Raw genomic sequence first — 18233 nt, 5'->3', positions numbered from 1 at the left:
GTTCCATATAAATTTGCAGAGTATAACTGAGAAGAAAGCTACTTTTGTTTGCTCCTAGAAATTTGATTGAGATAGGCGGCAGTGTCCCTCCTCCCCACTAAGGATCTTAAGAGAAATGTGCAAATAGGGTATAAAAAGGAAAGTCTTCAGACAAAGCCAACTTGTTAGATTTTAATAGTATTGAAATGAAAGAATTGTCCACTTTTTAAGTCCTAGCTATCTAAGGATGTTTGTGGGGTTAAGAGATTTTAGCCATTTCTGCTTTTTGTGCTGACCTTCCCTGTTAACTCCCATAGAGAAGGAGCCCTTCTGTGATCTTAGTCACTGATTTTGTGTGGAGAAGTTTGAAAGACTTCTCTTAAGATGGGCTTTCTTAGAAGTTCTTATGCTGAAAGACTAAAAATGAATCAAAAGCAAGAAAGTACTGATATGACCATAAATATTTTTATTAAGTGTGAAAATACATGGGCATAAAAATAGTACCCATATTTGTACACATGTCTGAGACCAATTTCAAATCATATCAGGTTCCTTTTCATTAAAACACTAAATTGAGATGGCTTACGTTACTTAGTCTTATCTCACTCAGAACAAACTATGACCTTATAGTAAGAGTAACATTTTAACTTATCATACATCTCCCACTTTTACTTCCTCCATGCTCTGCTTTCCACTGCAGGTGTTTCAACCACTGACAAATGCAACAAAACCTGTTACTATACACAAAGCCACGCAGTGGCTAATTTTACTCTTAATCATTCAGTAAACGAGATCACCTGTTAAAAAAAAATCCCCACCTCTTAACTCATTTGAAATTACAGAATAAACTCTGCCACTAACTAAAATAGGAATGATCTGACTTAAGGATCTTTAAGTAAGGATATTAGCTGTTGACAAGTTAGCATTTGCCATCCTCCTTCCTTTATAAATATGGAAACGTCAACTACATTCAACAAAGTTGTGTGAGTTTCTCTAGGCTATCCCTCTGAAGTGTACTGCAAGGCCCATGACCGGTACCCTTGGGTCTGTAAGGCAGTCGGCTCCAACACATCTGACTGAGGAGTCATTTTAAACTTAAACGTCTTACGTACTTTTCTCATGGTAAATGTCAAATACAACTTCTGACCAATTTCATGCCTTTAAAGGTGAAATTTTTCATTATCCACCGTGAACAGAAAATGGTGCCAATTTCAAATTGTTATTCTATTAGCTTTTTTATCTATTCAGTATCGGTAATATTTTTCTCAAAAAAACTGGGTAATTTTTAGATTCTGTTATCAGAGTTCCAAAAATTTGTCTTCACACTGAAATTTAAAAATAGACCTTTAATACTGACTAACGAGGAAGACATTTTAAAATTAATAAATTCACATTACACCCAATTCACGTTAGTAAACTATTGAAATTGTTTTTAAGTTTTCATCTATTCATGGTGAGAAAGCACAAACTTTCAGAACTGAGGAACGAATTAAATTTAGTCTCCGTTTTTAGAATTTTTTTCACACCATTTCTAGGTTGACGTGTTTAATACTTCCTGCTGTGAAAAATACCCACAATGTACAAACCAATGATACTCTACTCACGGAGAAATCACCAAAAAAGGAGGGGGAGTGGTTTAAGGATGGAATGTAATACAGCTAAGGCCTCTGATTTTAGTTTTCCCCAAAGAGCCACGAAGACTACTAGGCACCTGTGGAAAGTGGAAGTAGCCCTCTCCCTGCAAAACTAAAATGCTTTGTTAGTATATGATGTTTTTACATTGCATAATAATATCCCATGTCAGGCGCAGGAGGAAAGACTTAAGGAGAGCATGGAACAAGATTCCAGAGAATTCATTTCCTTCCTTGGTGCTGACACTTGGCACCATAGCTCCTCCTTTCTCTTCACTGAAAACAGGCAAGTAACTGTACATTTCTGTTAAGATGACTAAATTAAATCCACGGTAAGACTTCAGGAACAGAAATTATGGTTGTTACAAGTGGAGAAAATAAAAATGCAAACAAGCCTCTGGGTCGGTAGGCAACTAGGCCCACTCCTCAGCCGTCCCAAGCACTCTCTGCGTCCTTGTTGTTGGCCACTTTTCATCCTCTCCTCCAAAAGGGCAAATGACTTGATATTTCCTTTGTTCGGATTCTGTGTGAAAATTCTTACTTTTGAAAGTAGGTAGAGGCCATCACTATATTTCAAAGGGTAACAGTAACATCATATACAAAGGACCAGATTGAAAAAAGAAGTTGCTGATATAACTAGTGAAGTAATGAGATTACCAAGATTAACAAATATGCAAAATTGAACTTACCTTGGAAATTATTTTTACATTGGCTTGAATTTTGAGATATTAAAACAAAATGAAAGCTGAAAGTTTCACTAATTTTGAAAATGAATTATCTCCTAACTAGATGCAAAAAGCACTTAAGTGTTTTGCTCAACTATGTGATTTTTTGTCTCAGTAAAAAAAAAAAAAAAAATTTTCCATGTATTTTTCAGGATATGACTGTGGAAGAAAACAATTTGTGCTTGGCTGTTACAGACGTTCATGGTCAGGATGCTCCCCACAACAAACTCAAATGCTTGATTTCATAAAAACAATATATTAGACCATTTAATGCTTAAAATGCTTTCAGGCAAAACCTTTCCAGAATAAAGGTAATAATGTGTATCTAAAGTAATTATCTTAGATTTTCAAATGCAGCATCAATAGTTCTATAAATACTCATTGTTCTTAATTAAAGTAACACTCTTTTTAGGGCAAAAATTATCCAGTTTACAAAGAATAGTTCATTTCTTAGTTACCTTCTTAAAAGGTAAGGTATCTCAAGAGGAGATGCTGTCTTATTAAATGAAGTGATAGTGGGAATATAGCCAGAGCTGTCTAGATTTGCAAGCCTGTATCATCATCTAGGCAGGAGAACATCTAGAAGCCTCAGGTGCAGGAGGGGCAGATTACTGTTTCACACCAGCAGACATTGCCACCTGAGAGTCACTACAGCCAGAGGGTCAGGTCTGGATGTAAAAAAGAAGAGAAAGAAGCTACTGCACTGTATTTGTTAAAAGTGGGAAATATGGCATTCTGCATTTGCTTATGTTGACTGAGCAACTTTACGTCTCTAAGCCAATCCTGTTACAGGAAATTCTGTGTAACAACTCAAAACTTCAGTTGTTTAAAAAGTATTTCAATCTGCACTTCAGCAATATTTTAAATAATACCAGTGCTATATTATCTGAACCTCTTTTACATACTACTTTTGGTTAATTTGTTGCACTTAATATTAAACACAAGGGCTCATAGGTTTTTATGATTAAATTCAAATTAAGTGGTTTTTAGTTTTCTTCTTAGTACTGAACAAAAAAAATATAGGTATATGGTTAACATCCATCCAAAGTCTAAACCTGGATATATCGACTACCATTTGACGGCAGGTTCCTAAAAGATGGACTCTGTGCGCTTTTCGGTGTCAGCCACTTCGGCGCTAGCAGAGAGGTGTAAACGCATGCACACTAAAGGAGGCTCAGTGATTTACAGACATTCACAAGTGACAAGACTCAAAATCTAAGCATAGTTGTCCCTACCGACATACAGCTCAGTATGTTCATACTTTAAGAATACTGAAATACATCCCATTCTTATGAAGATTACAGCTCCTCCTCACACACGTAGGCACTGACTTACTATCCAAGGCTGTGAAGAGAAAAATCTCTTCAGTGTATTAAGATAGAGAATATGTGAGCACTTCCAAGGTGAGCACACCTCAGACCACTTCTTGCAGACCTTCATAAAATGCGTACAGGCTGCTTTGTCAGCAGTACAACCATTCCTTGCCCCCCTGCCCTTGCAAACCCATCAACCTTAAGTCTAAAATGAATAAGCACAGATTTTTTCCTATTAAAACAACTCTTTGGTTGTGGACAAACTGAAAGATTTGAAAATTTTTTTCATTAGGATCCTGAAACAAGGTTTCTTTGTTTTTAATCTTTAAAAAAATTAAGAAGAGCAGAAAAAGTCGGTTTAATTGAAGTGGAATTTAAATCTGAACGGTCCGCCTGAGCTGAAGGGATTGAACCCTTGCCATGAGTTCCAGCTTCTGTGGAAAGGGTTGCCACCACCTCCTTGTTGGCTCTCTGCATCCAAGGGATCTTCTCCGTCGTCAAACTTCTTCCTCATTTCTAGAAAAGAAATCAGCAAATTAAGACCCGGCTAATAATTAAGGTATGGGGGGGAGGGGGGGGTAGGCTTGGAGAATTACTTTTTGGTTATCAAAACAGTTGTGTCTGATACTCAATCCAGGCTCTCCCATTACCACCCAGAAGAAACAGACTAGAAGAATACCAGTCACAGAGAAGGGGATGAGGTTCAGGGTTGTAAACAGCTATTCATTGACATTCAGGCCCCCTAAATCTCACCTCAGAAGAAGTTACCCAAGCTTGGTAAATACCCAAAAAATTATTTGGAAAAAATAGTTCCAGAGAATTTGACCTCAGAATGCCATGCTCTTCTGATTAAACAGCCAGGAGGCTCATCTTTCCCTACCATGTGACTGGTGCCCCCACTGCTGTGCCTCTCTCAGCCCCAGGCAGAAAAAGACCAATGCAGACACACGGGAGAAGGGAACAATGAGGAGCCCTCTTTTCTTGGTGCATGCATCCCTCTGTCACAGCCCCATGCCCTTGGTTGGTCTCTGATACTTTAAAGCTCAGCTCGAGTCCCCCTCCGCTAAGAAGATTCCTCTCAGTCTGGTGGAGCCGCCCCACCCCTGCAGAGACTAAGAGGATCAAACCATTCAAGGGATGCTGTAAACACTCAATATTTGCTGAATAACAGGATGGTATGCATCCTACACTACTTAATAAGTGCAGTACATTTTTGTCTTCCTTACTGGATTATAAATACTTGAGAACAAAAGATCATTTAACTTCAACTCCATAGAATAAAGTAGAGGCTCAAAAAAGCTTTGCCAAGTGGCACAAAACCTGATTTCCTCTCTTTTTGTTGAGTTTGTCTAGCTCAATTCAGATCTTCTGCTCCCACTGACATAGAAGGTCACAAAAAAAGTATCAGGTATTCCCTCTGGAAATGGCAAAGCATTAACCAATATTACCTCAATTCTTAGCCTGTCTCCCTCTTACTTTCCAGGCCATATTAGTGTATGACAAAAGAACACATAAATCAACGAGTAAATCTAATGATCATATATGGTTTAGGGCAAGATTTGTTGGTGAACACACTCATGGGGGCACAGCAGGCCCTGAGCGAACTATCCGCTCTTTCTGCACCCTGTACAATCCAGCCTGGCATGCTGGTTAAGGTTAGTAGAGAATTCATCATTGACCTCTGATGCTGGAAGGAACCTAACAGATGCCTGTGTTGTGGTAGTTCTAGGAACTTGTTCAAGTAGAAAAAAGATTCAAACTCAAGCCTTCTGATTCCACATTTGATGGTCTTTCTGCTGTACTATGCATGAGAGTTCCCAGAATCACACAAGGGAAGACATAAAACTGGACTTACAAGACTGCATTGCTGAGGACCAGTCATCAGCCCTCACAGCATGGACTCTCACTGTCTACACAGACCCAGAGGGCGAACCCACTATGTGCCTGTGGCGTAATCCCGTTCAACTACACCAATCGTGGTGGTCTGCTAAGACTGCTGTCTGGAATCCTCATAGTGCCAGTTGTCTAGCTCAATGACGCCAATTGTAAAGCTAGGTGACCACGTCACTTGTCAGGCTCTTTTACCTGCCTGTAATCCTGCACCAACTGGGCCGATTGTTGCACGAGGGCTGGGTCTGGAGCTCGGGTCAAGCCCATTCACAGACGGGGTCGCAAACCCTTCATATGCCAGGCTGGGTTCCTCTCATGCATGTCTCTCTCCCTCTCTCCCCCTCTCCCTCTCTCTCCTCCACACACACACACACAATTTCCTTACAATGAATGCTGAACCACACCCAACCGGACCTGAGGTGAGGGCCTAACCAAACTATTCTATTTTCCCAACAGTGCCCCACCCTCAGCTTCTGACACTGCCTCTAAGATGGGTCAAAGGAATAATAACTAGTAACTCACCCACTCCACACAGACAGATGTTAAAGGCAAACAATACCTGGATCAGAGAGTACTTCTTTAGCAGCTGCTATGTCAATGAACTTTTTCTCAGCTTTTTTCTTTTCTTCTTCATTCTGGAAGTTATCTGGGTGCCACTGCATTGCCAATTTTCGGTATGCTTTAATGATTTCCTGCTTTTTGGCATTTCTGAGGGGTAGTAAATAAATTAACAACCATTAGTTAAATGTCCAACACTGCCATAAAAATTAGAAGAGCCAATTAAGATCCCACTGGCAATTTACAACCTGGTTCCTAATAACATAACTCCAGTGGTATCATAGTCTAAAGATCGTACAGTTCTGGATGATCATTAAAATGGGTCAGCCTTCTTTAGACACTTGTATACTAAGATTAGAATCTTATTGGGAATAAAGTAAATACTCCTGATCTTCACAACTTTCCATTTTTATAAAGAATAACAGATGAATTTAACTTTTCGAATTTCCAAGCTACCATGATTCAATTTTTGGCATTAAAAAGATACTTTGACTCTTTGAACTCCACTTTCAATTTTGCTTCTCCATTAGCTTACTTAGTAAGAACAAAGTTTCAGACTTTTGATCAAAAGACTGATGGTTCCCATGGTCAGGAAAGGTGGGTCTTACTTCAAAGCACATACTGAGTAAATGTATACCTCCCAGTGCTTTCAAGTTAATTCTAAAAGCACTACTTTATTTTTAGGCATAGAGAAGATTTTTTTTCTTTTCCCCATTCCCACCAGAAGAAAGCTCGCTCCTACCTCTTCACCCTTCTTTAAAAATCTAGGCCTAATATCTATTCATGCTTTAGTGTCATATCTTTTTCACCAACTACTAATTCTCTGTCACTGCAGTACTGGTTGCTATCAAAGAAATTTGCCTGTAAAATATTCAAAATAGCTTTATGATGTTAAAGATTGTTAGCATTTAAGCTATGTGCCTGAAAATATATAAATAAAGGAAATGACTCAGGGAGAGAAAAATAGCAATGCAAATTTTAAATTAATTTACCTTTTTACTCCTAAGATTTTATAATAATCCCGTTTCTGTGATTGTTTCAATAGCCTTTGTGCTTTCTCTAGACCTTCCCGTATCTGTTGATCATTTTCATTGTGTTCCTGGGCAGTTTCATAATCTTGAATAGCTGTCAGAATATAGTTAAGACAATACTGTTAAGGGGAATTGTAATTTGTTGCCTTTATTTATCCTGCAAAATTGATATTAAAGCCATCATCCCCAACCCCTTCACTATTTCTCCATTACTGCCATCACCTTAATAAGCAAGGCTGAATTTAGGTAGCTTATTACTCCATTCAACAAAATTCACTGCTGTTTGTTTATTTGCCCACCCTCCCACATTATCTCTCCACACCTTCAAGGTATTTTAATATCAGCACTTCATACAGAACAATCTTACCATCAGTAAGACTGAAGTGATTGTTACATAGGAAAGTAAGAAAGTGGCAAAGAAAATCTGCATGATCAGCTATGGGTGGACAGTTCAGAAGAATTAAGAGATTAGAAAGGGAGCTGGAGGAACCGTCCATCAGCAATCAGAATGACTGCCAGCCACTGGTTTCAACATAAACTATTACAAACCTGAGTTTTTTAAAGTGTCAATCAAAACACAAAAACACATACAGCCCTTGTATGGAAAGTCTGATGACAATCCACATTACAGCTATTATTTTAGATTATTTTAAATATTTAGAAAATACAAGGCATCTGGATATCTAATAACATGTGGGAAAGAGTCAATGTAGCAGGGCTGCCTGAAACTGTTACCCCTCGCTGCTGTTTGGGAAATTGGATTTCACAAGTGTTCCCAACATTCCCTGATAAGAATGGCTCACTATGCCTGAACTGTACAAACGGTTTTATGCTAAACATTCTCTTTCCTTCTAGGAGGTCTGGTATTCTGGTATGAGCTAGGAACAGGAAGCCCAGTGACCAGCCCCCAATAAAAACTCTGGATCTCTAAACAAGATTCCCTGGTAGAAGGCACTTCATCTGTGTGGTGGAATTTCTTGTTGCTTGAAAAATTAAGATTGTCCTGTATGACATCACAGGGAGAAGGCTCTTGGAATCTACTGACTGATTTCCTCCAGATTTTGCCCCTTGTGCTGACTTTGCTTTGTGTACTTTCACTGGAATAAATCTTAGCCCCGAATACAACTATTTGCTGAGTCCTTTATGTCCTCCTACCAAATCACAAGATCGGGGCGATCTTGGGAGCCCCGATACAAATTTTTCTCAGACAACTCAAATAATGGATTGTTGGGATCAAATCCTAGTTTTTATGGAAATGCATTTCCCTGTGGGAAAAGACATTTATTTCTCTTGATAACATGCCTGAACACTCATCTTGGCAACAACTAATCATGAAAGAAGTGTAACAAGGCACCTTGGGCAGATTAAAATGAGAAAGAGATTACAGTAAGTCCAACAAATTTAGCTAGCCTGCACTACACAGAAAAATGAACCAGCACCAACTTTGGCCCTTGGGGAGTAGGGAGGACAAACCCTTCAAGCTTTTATCCTAATAGTCTAATTCCCACCTCATGCATTAATATTAAATATTAATATGAAACATTAAACATTACTATGACCCAACCCACAGGGATATCATAAAATACTTCCAACCTAGTACACAAATGACACCATCAAAATAGTAGTGAGGTTTAACTTTATAGATAACACCCATAGCACTTAATATCGCAGCCTAGTAAGGAAATATATCTTGAAGGAACACACGGTGAGAATGTTTCAATATACACAATTTTGCTACTTATGCAAACTCTACGTTTAAAACATGTTTTCATTCTTAAATGTTCAGAGTATCTCCCCAAAGCAGTCTTCTATATGATATTTTTATTAAAATTTAAGGTACATACATTTTTCCCAATATAAGAATAAATGTAAAATTACGGGTTGTTTCCTTTATTCACATGATTGCAGGCAGTAACCAGTAACTAACTAGAAGCATAAATATGGATGATATAAGACTTCCCATGGACGTAAACTAGATAGATCATTTTAAATTATATTTTCTCAGATTCCACACTCAGAGGGGGAATCTTCAAAAAAAAGTAAGTCACACCTATTATATTTATCCCATAACCATACCTGAGCAACTGTGAAAAGTAGAATAAGACAGAAAGATTATGGCTCTGGATGAAGAGTATCATATTACATATTAGCCAATTCATTTTCTAACCTCTGAATCTAAAAAATCTTATCCATCTGAAATGGTTTTTCTTCCATATTCTCCTCACATTCTTAAGTAGCAATGCAAACAAGCAGCCCAACTGGCAAGCAGTAAGCACAGGAGTGTGCTGGCCCTTCTCCATGAAAATGACACCATAAAAAATGATGTAAACATGGCAGTACTGAAAACAAGGCTGACCAGATCTGATAAGTTTCTGGAAGAGAAAGCAAGTGGGATCATATTAATGATAAATAAACCTAAGTAGAGAGAACCACATCCAAACACACTAGAAAGAAGTCCTAGCAAATTTGGAAGCCATGGTTTTTGGCCAAGGATTCTCAGTATAGAAGGCAGAAGCAGCTGTAAGACAGTCATCGGAATAGTTTGTAAGAAGACCATCTAAGGAATGGCTGGGCAGGCCCTTGTCTATGCAGCAGCTAACAGGCTGCAGCATTAACCTCAACTGGGGCCCAAGGCAGAGTGAAAGCTATGCATGTAGAAAGCCCCTGCTGTGGCTGCTGGGACCAGGCAGAGAAGAAGAACAGAGCACACAGGCAGCAAGACCCTCACCACAGACTTGGAACAAAAACAAAAAAAAAAACCCAGGCCATCCCACCCAGAAGTTAAACATACCAAAGGATTCCACCTGATAAGTAAAATGAGTCAAGTGCTGCTCGTTTCTGCAACTGGGCAAACTGGATGCCTCCATCAACTGGATGCCTCCGTGCGAACAGGCCCTCCCTACTTAAAGCCTGCCCTCAGCTCCGCAATACAGAGAAGCGTCTGACAGACACACAGCCACCAGCGACTCCACCGTCCCCCACCGTCAGCAAGTCCTACATCGCCTTCCCTTCAAATATAAGTGCAGCCACAGTTGACCCACTTTTCTCACCATTTCTCCAGTCACCACTGCCAAGCCGGCCACCATCAACATACCCGAGTCTCTACAACAGCTTCCTCAGGGCTCCCACTCTATTCCCCTAATGTCTGTTCTCAATAGGAAACTTTGAGAGGCAAGAGTGCATCAGACCTTCAATATAAACGTGTCCCGTGAAACACCTAAGTTTTCCTCCCTGATATCATACAAAGGAAACAAGATAAACAGGCTGGGGAAGTCTACAAACTCCATTTTCAGCAAAATGATTCAAAGAAACTATATAAGGGCTGCTAAAAGCTGCTATCAGCCATGAATCCAAGATGAGGGGGGAAAGCAAACAGTGAGAAAGCCCAATGGTAAAAGATCACAGAAAATGCCAGCAAAACACACTTTCTGTGAGGATGGCCTCGCAGTAGTGCATCCTTTGCATATTCTGAGAACCATGAAATCTACAGCAGACATAGGGGAGATAAAGCAGAGCCTTATGGGGACAAGGAAGAGATAAAGAGGAGAATACAATGAGAGAGAATAACAAAACAGCCCTGGGCGGACCTCAGAAAACAGCAGCAACTATATGCTCCCTGGAGGTGAGGGGCTCACCCTGAAGTATGAAAGATATACCCCTCAGGTGTATAAAGGAAGTGGGCACAAGGGTGAGCAGGGCTGGCAGCAGATGACCTCCCAGACATGGTTTGGTTCAGAGAAGCAGAGAGAGCAGGGCTACAGGAAGCAGAACATGTGGAAACAGTGAAGCAGAGAGTATTGCAATTGTTAAGTAGAGGTTTCCCTGGCCCCAACACTCCCTCACATACACACACACAAACACACTCAGGCATTTCCCCACAAATAGCTAGGGCAGGGTAATGCAACTCATTTTATGATGAGTAATAAACTTTAAAAACTGGCACAGCATCACTTCAAAGATATTTTTTAAATTAAGACAGGAAAAGAACACCAAAACTTATCTGACGAGCATGCATGAGAAAAACAGCCAAAGAATACATGAAAATTCTGAGCAAACATTTGAGCATGAATTATAAAAATTTAATCCAATCACTTCCACTAAGGATAATCATAAAGCCAGAATAAGAACTCAGGAAAGAGACTGTGAGGCAACAAGGGAGAGATAAAAATGTGAGCAATCCAAACTCTAGGAAAAATAAGAATAAATCAAAACTATCATAGAAAAGTAAAGGTAAAATGAGAAGGAGCACAAGGGAGAAGAAACAGGAAAAAATTAAGGACCTAACAACATGAAATGGAAATAGAGAGCTAAAAAAGTCTAGAATTATAACTCATGTATAACTTGTATATGGAAAACCAAACCAGCCAAAGACAACAAAACACTTCAGATTAAATCAAAGAAAACTTTCCTGAAACGAAAAATAAATCTATACTGTCGGCCCTTCATATCTGCAGGTCCCACATCCATGATTCAACCAACCACTGACTGAAAATATTTGGGGGGAATATAACAATTAAAAATAACACTATAATGATTAAAAATAATACAAATAAAAATCACAGTATAACAACTATTTACATAGCATTTACAGTGTATTAGATATTATAAGAAATCTAGAGATGATTTAAAGTACATGGGAGGATGTCCATAGGTTATATGCAAATACTACACCATCTTATATGAGACTTGAGCATCTATAGATTTTGTTATCCATGGAGATCCTGGAACCAATCCCCCAAGGATACCAAGAGACAACTGTATACCAAAAGGGCACACTAGGTGCCAAGGCAAACTGGCTGAGAATGGCCAACACTAAGATATATCCTAACATAATTAACAGACTTGAAGCTAAAGACTCTTTGGGCAGTCAGACCAAAAATAAAAACCTGGCTCCAGAATTTCCATAGCAACATTCAGTACCAGAAAAGAATGGACAACATCTATAAGATATACAGGAAAAAATGTGAGTAAAGGACTTTATTATCCAGCCATCTCAGCCTTCACGTATAAAGGGTACAAATAGTTTTGAACACAGACAAAATCGGGGGATCATTTTTCCCAGGACCTCCTCTAGGAAACTACTATAGGATGAACACGCCAAGAGATGGCTGCAGAAACCACAGCCAAAGAAGGGACAGCATACACTGAGTCTATTTCATGTAAAACCAAGTATACAAACCAGGGGATTACACAGAGCAGAATGTGTGCCCTGACAATGCAAAGGGATAGAGCTAACAAAAAATGGGAGAAGAAAGGGGAAAGAAAATGAGAAAGTTCATTAATTCCCACTTATTACAGCTAAAGCAATCAGAAAACATCAGCCACTGAGAAGCAGAGTAACATTACAATGGCAAATCCTAGAGAGAATTTCCTTAAGTTGAGTGGTGGAAGAATAATGAGACAGAGGAGGAAACACATTAAATTGCTCCTCACAGTAGGCAACTAATGGATGTTGCTGAAAAAAAATGGCATTAAATTAATAAAACTATAAAAATAACCAAGTATAAAAATATAAACCTTCCTAAACATCAGGATAGTATAGGCCAAATAGCAAAAAGATCTCAGGAAAATGGAATGACAGAACTTAGTGCAAACATATCATATCAATAAATGTAAATATGCTTAAGACATCATGCTTATTAAAATAATTTAAAAGAATTTCATATTGGATCACAAAGCAATACCCAACTCTATGCAAGAGATACATCTAACTCAAAAAAAGTTGAAAATAAAAGTTTGGTCATAGTTTTACCAGGTAAATGCAAATAAAGTTTGGTTCACAATCTTAGCAGATAAATTAGAATTTAGGTCAAAACCAAATGGCAAAAAAGAGATTTCATGTTAAACATTAGAAATCACATAATGAATATCAAATAATGTACATCAAGTAAAACAATGATATTTATAAAAAGCAAGAATTATATACTAGGAGAGAGACACTGGTGGAGGGAAACTTTTACCTCTGTTTGTAACAGACCAAGTGCACCCCCACGCACACACACACAAAAAAGGCAAGGAAGACCACAATGTAAAATAAAGCTGATTGACAGGCCCAACTCTATCCCAGAAACCTACTTTTTAAGCACCCAGGGAAAACTCAAGAAGTTGGCCATATTAGGTCAGAAAGAAAACAGTAATAAATTTTTTTAAAAAAATGATGGAAGTGGTAAAAACAACATTCTCTTCTGATCGCAGTGACGCTAGAAATTAATAATAAATCAGAAAATAAAAGGACCTTCCACCTAGAAATTTTAAAACTCTCCAACTCTTACAACAAAGAAGAAATATAAAAGTACAAATTGCAAAATTCTTAAAAAATCATTAATAATGGCAACCCTACCGTTCAGAACCTATATGACACAGCTCATGCAGGGCTGAGAGGACAATTCAGAGCCTTGGTGGTTGTCTTAGTCCATTTTGCGCTACTATAACAGAATACCTGAAAGTGGGTGATTTATAAGGAACAGAGCTTTATTTTTTTACAGTTCTGGGGGTTGGGAAGTCCAAGGTCAAGGAGCCAACATCTGGCAAGGGTCTTCTAGCTGTGTCATCCCATGGCAGAAGGGCAAGAAAGCACATGTGAAAAAGAAAGGAAGAGGGCCGAACTCATCCTTTTATTAGGAGCTGACTCCCATGATAATGGCACTAATCCATTCATGAGGGGAGAGCCCTTATGGCCTAATAAGCTCTTAATAGGCCCCACCTCTCAACACTGTTGCACTGGGGATTAAGTTTCCAATACATGAATGCTAGAAGACACATTCAAACTGTAGCAGTGGTTTTAATAAAAATAAGGAAGAAAAATGAATTAATCATATGATTCAAAGTTAGAGGAGAAATTAAAGGTGAATTGTTGAATTGTAAGAAAAAAAACAAATTAATGAAACAAAAAGAATAGAACTGACAAACCACAAAGTTTTTTGGCAAAAATCAATTAAAAACACCTGTAGCCTAAGCAAGAAAAAGAAGCAAGCTCAAAGACACAAAATAAGAAATAAGTAAGAAATATAAAAGTAGAGTAATTAAAATGAGACTACTTTGGTAAATTCTTCACAAATAAATTTGAAACTCAAGAGTATCTCAAACTGAGCCCAAGAGAGAGAAAATCTAAACAGAGCATTTTCAAAGAGAAGCTGTCAAAAAGCCACCTCCCAATAAAGCAACAGACTTCCATGAAGATTCTTTTAAACTTTTAAACAGCAGGTGATTCCCATACTCTTTTAAATGTCTCCAGGACACTGACAAAGAAAAACTTGCAAACAATTGCATTAATTCCTTACCCTAACTACTAGTTTGCTATACATAAAAGTCTGAGTTAAAAATAATTTTTCCTCAGAATTTCTAAGAAGACTGCAATACTCCCTTCTGGAATCAGTGGTATTCACACTACCTTTTGAGGATGTACTTTCAGCAAAATGAAAAAAGAATCCAAGAAAGATGGACATGATTAAATTTTTTAAAAGGCAGCAGCAGCAGACAGAACCCAGAAAGGCAGTGACAGGAATCCTAGGATAAAAGCTGTTCATCAGGTCTAGGATGCAGCCAGGAGTTACGGAGCTCAAGAACATCTTCTCAAAGAAAGTGGATTCCAGTTACACAAACTGTATCATTAAAAATCTCAGGTGTTCTTAGTAAGACAGAGGAATAGGTTTCTTCTAGCCAAGAGAAACAGTAACTCTGGCTTGGGGTGAAGGGAAGCTTACCAAAAAAGTCCTGCTGCAAATGAGAAGCATATTAAAAATGTGGCCATCTGTGAACAACTGACTCCATCTGTCTGACACCTTGACTAGTTGGTAACATGATCATATCTCCTTTTGTATGGATTCAAAACAAAACTTGATCCTGCAGCTATAGATTCATCATATATTAATCTACTAAATGGCATTCATTTCCTAACTATCCACAATTACAGCTAGAGGACAGACATTAAATACTACAAACCTTAAAAATGTAAAAGTATACTAACACATATTTAGAATGGAGATGGAAGAGAAGATGAAAATACTCCAACTTCCTTATTTTGAGTAGTATAGAACCAAATATTGTCTAAAGGCAATGGAGCAAGAAAAAGATTTAGGTATATAATAATACAAGTTGTGTATATTATATCAAAGCTGTAAATATAACCAAAAAATCAAAGAATACTATTCCCGACCAAAATTGGAGGTGAAAAAGAATAGAAGGAACTGGTGAAGTCTACTCAAATCTTCCTCTTCTCCAGCAGGTAAACAAGGGACACTACCTAGATTCAATAAATCAAGAGCTAGAGGAAGACATTTGAATTAGAATAATGATGGTAACCACCAAAAGAGCTAACATTAGAAATTATTAAAAGTGGTTAACAGTGAGAAATAAGATGTGAGACTGAGGGGGAGTACTTTTGTTATTTATGTATTTTGTCTTTTAACTCTGCAATTTTACCATGTGCAGATATTCTATGGCTTAAAGAAAATTCAATGCTCTTAGAGAGGAGGGAAAAAAACAATTAAAAAGTAATGCTAAACACATACATGATGGAATACTATATAGGTATTAAAGTGATAGATACTGATCCTATTTACAAATAATCATCTTTAACATCTCCGTCCTTCTAGACTTTCTAAGAACAAATACGCATGTGAAAATGGAATCAGGTAATAATCTTTTCTCCAAGTAATATGCTTATCTTTTTAAGTTAATAGATATAGATCTGCACACCCATACATGGGCCCTGGCTGAGACCTTAGGCTAATTTCTTGATCTACATGAGCCTAAGTTTCCTTATCTGCAAAATGGTAATAAAACCTGTATCATAGGTGAGTGTCCTGTCTGTGGTGATGAAAGAGTTCTACAAATAATTAGAGGTGATGGTCACACAACACTATGAATGCCACTGAATTATACACCTAAAAATGATTAGCATGGTAAAATTTGTGTTACATATAAATGGGCAAAAATATAATTAAAGGAGTGAATATACAAAAAATGTTCTGTAAATGACAGTCATAAATGTGTAGGCTGCTAACAGCAGAACTTCAAAATACGTGAAGGAAATGTCAACAATATTAAAGAGAGGATGAGGAAAGTTCACAATTTCCACAACAGGTAATCAAGGTCTTAACAACTCTTCTCTCAGTAACTAATGGAAAAACATAAATATTTTATCCCAAAATTACAAAATGTACATTATTTTCAAGTGTACATAGAACATTTAGCAAGACAGATCATGCTGGACTACAAAATAAATTTAAATAAATCAAAAAGGAAGGATATCACACAGAGTATGTTTTCTGACCTCAATGAGATTAAATTATAAATCAATAATAAGATACCTAGGAAACCACCAAATACTTAAAAATTAAACCAAACACATCTACATAATCCATGCATAACAGAAGAAATCAGAAGGGAAATGAGAATACATTTTAAACGAAATGATAATGAAAGTAACAAAATGTGAAAAATACAGCTATTAAAGTTTATATTTTTAAAAAGGAAAAGGGGGGGGGCTAAAATCAATGATAATTCAATCTTAAGCTAGAAAAGCAAAAAACAAATCCAAAGTAAGTTAAAGGAAATAATGAGCAGAAATCAATGAAATAATACAGAAAAATCATAGAAAGCATTAACACATTCATAAGTTGGTTCCTTCAAAAGACCAACAAAATTGACCAAACTCTAACCAATTATACTGATCAAGAGGAAAAAAGAAAACACAAATTTTCCATATTAGGAATGAAAGAGGAATCATCACTACAGATCTTAGACATTAAAAAAAATAAGATAATATTATGAACTTCATGCCAACAAATTAGCGTTATAGAAGAAATGGACAAATTCCCTGAAAGACATAATTTACAAAAACTAGCACAGATGAAACAGAAATTAGTAGCCCTATATTGATTAAAGAAACTGAATTTGTCATCAAAAAGCTTCCTACTAAAAAACAACAACAACAGAAAACAACTCCAGGACCAAAATGGTTTCGCTGGTGAATTCTCTCAAATTTTAAAGAAGAAATAATACCAATCACATACAACTTTCAGAAAATGAGGAGGGAATAATTTTTAACTCAGTCCAGTACACCCTTAACACTAAAATCTGATTTTAAAAAATTACAAAAAAGGAGTTATAGAGCAATATTCTTCATGAATATAGATGCAGGCTTCTTAAAATATTAGCAAATCAAATCCAGCCATATCTAATTCCTGTCCAGGAAGGATTTATCCTGATAATTCAAGGCTGGTTTAACTTTAGAAATGTTGGTGTAATTTACAACAGAATTAAAAACATATATATATATATATATAAATAACTTCTACAACTCAATAACAAAAACACCAAATTTTTTAAGTACTTAAACATTTGAAGAACACTTTACAAAGTAATATATTTGAACATACAAACAACCCATGAAAAAGTATTCAACAACCTTAGTCATAAAGGAAACACTTATTAAAGCCACAATAAGATACTAACACACACCAAAATGTATACAATTAAAAAGACTGACAACAAAATGTTTGCAAGTATGCAGAGCAACTAGAATTCTCATACTTTATTGGTGGGAATGTAACATGTAAACTGCTTTAGAAAGGGTCTGGCAGTTTCTTTTAAAACTAAGCAACAACTTACCCTAGGACCCAGAAATTCCACTCCTAGACATTTACCCAAGGTAAATGAAAACATGCCTTAAAAAGCCTTGTAGAATAATGCTCATAGCAGCTTTTTTCATAACTAAAAATCAGTTGAGGTGTCTAGTTATTCTAAGAATAAAGTGTGAAATATTCATAAAATGGAATATTCTTCAACAGGGATAGGATTACCAGTGAAATATTGAATGCTTTTTCCCTCTTTTATAGTGGAAAAGAGGTGCCAACAGGCTACCACCTGTTTTTGAAAATAAAGTTTTAATGGAACACAGCCATCCCTATTCATTTGAGTATTGTCTTTTGTCACTTGCATTGCAATTGCAGAGTTGAGTAGTTGCAACAGAGACCATATGGTGCACTAAATCTATAATATTTACTACCCAGCTAGCCCTTTACAGAAAAAGTCTGCCAACTTCTGCTGTTCAATAAAAAGAATGAACTACCAAAGCATGTAACAGCGTGAATAAGTCTCAAA

The 18233-nt window shown here is 37.1% G+C and overlaps 1 protein-coding gene across 1 annotated transcript in view; it reads right to left on the bottom strand.

Moving 5' to 3' along the window:
• Nucleotides 1–2584: 2584 nt before the first annotated feature.
• Nucleotides 2585–18233, bottom strand: part of DNAJC3 (DnaJ (Hsp40) homolog, subfamily C, member 3) — a 72089-nt gene continuing 56440 nt past the window's right edge. The window contains exons 10-12 of the mRNA XM_008586379.1: nucleotides 7089–7221; nucleotides 6098–6246; nucleotides 2585–4164 (exon numbers count right to left, since the gene is read on the bottom strand). Of these exons, the coding sequence (XP_008584601.1) occupies nucleotides 4007–4164; nucleotides 6098–6246; nucleotides 7089–7221 (440 nt within the window). The 3' untranslated portion in view covers nucleotides 2585–4006. The remainder of the gene's footprint in view (nucleotides 4165–6097; nucleotides 6247–7088; nucleotides 7222–18233) is intronic.

Source organism: Galeopterus variegatus, unplaced genomic scaffold (genome assembly GCF_000696425.1).
Source record: "Galeopterus variegatus unplaced genomic scaffold, G_variegatus-3.0.2 Scaffold3969, whole genome shotgun sequence".
NCBI classification, from domain to species: Eukaryota; Metazoa; Chordata; class Mammalia; order Dermoptera; family Cynocephalidae; genus Galeopterus; species Galeopterus variegatus.
This window is presented reverse-complemented; position numbering and strand designations above follow the sequence as displayed.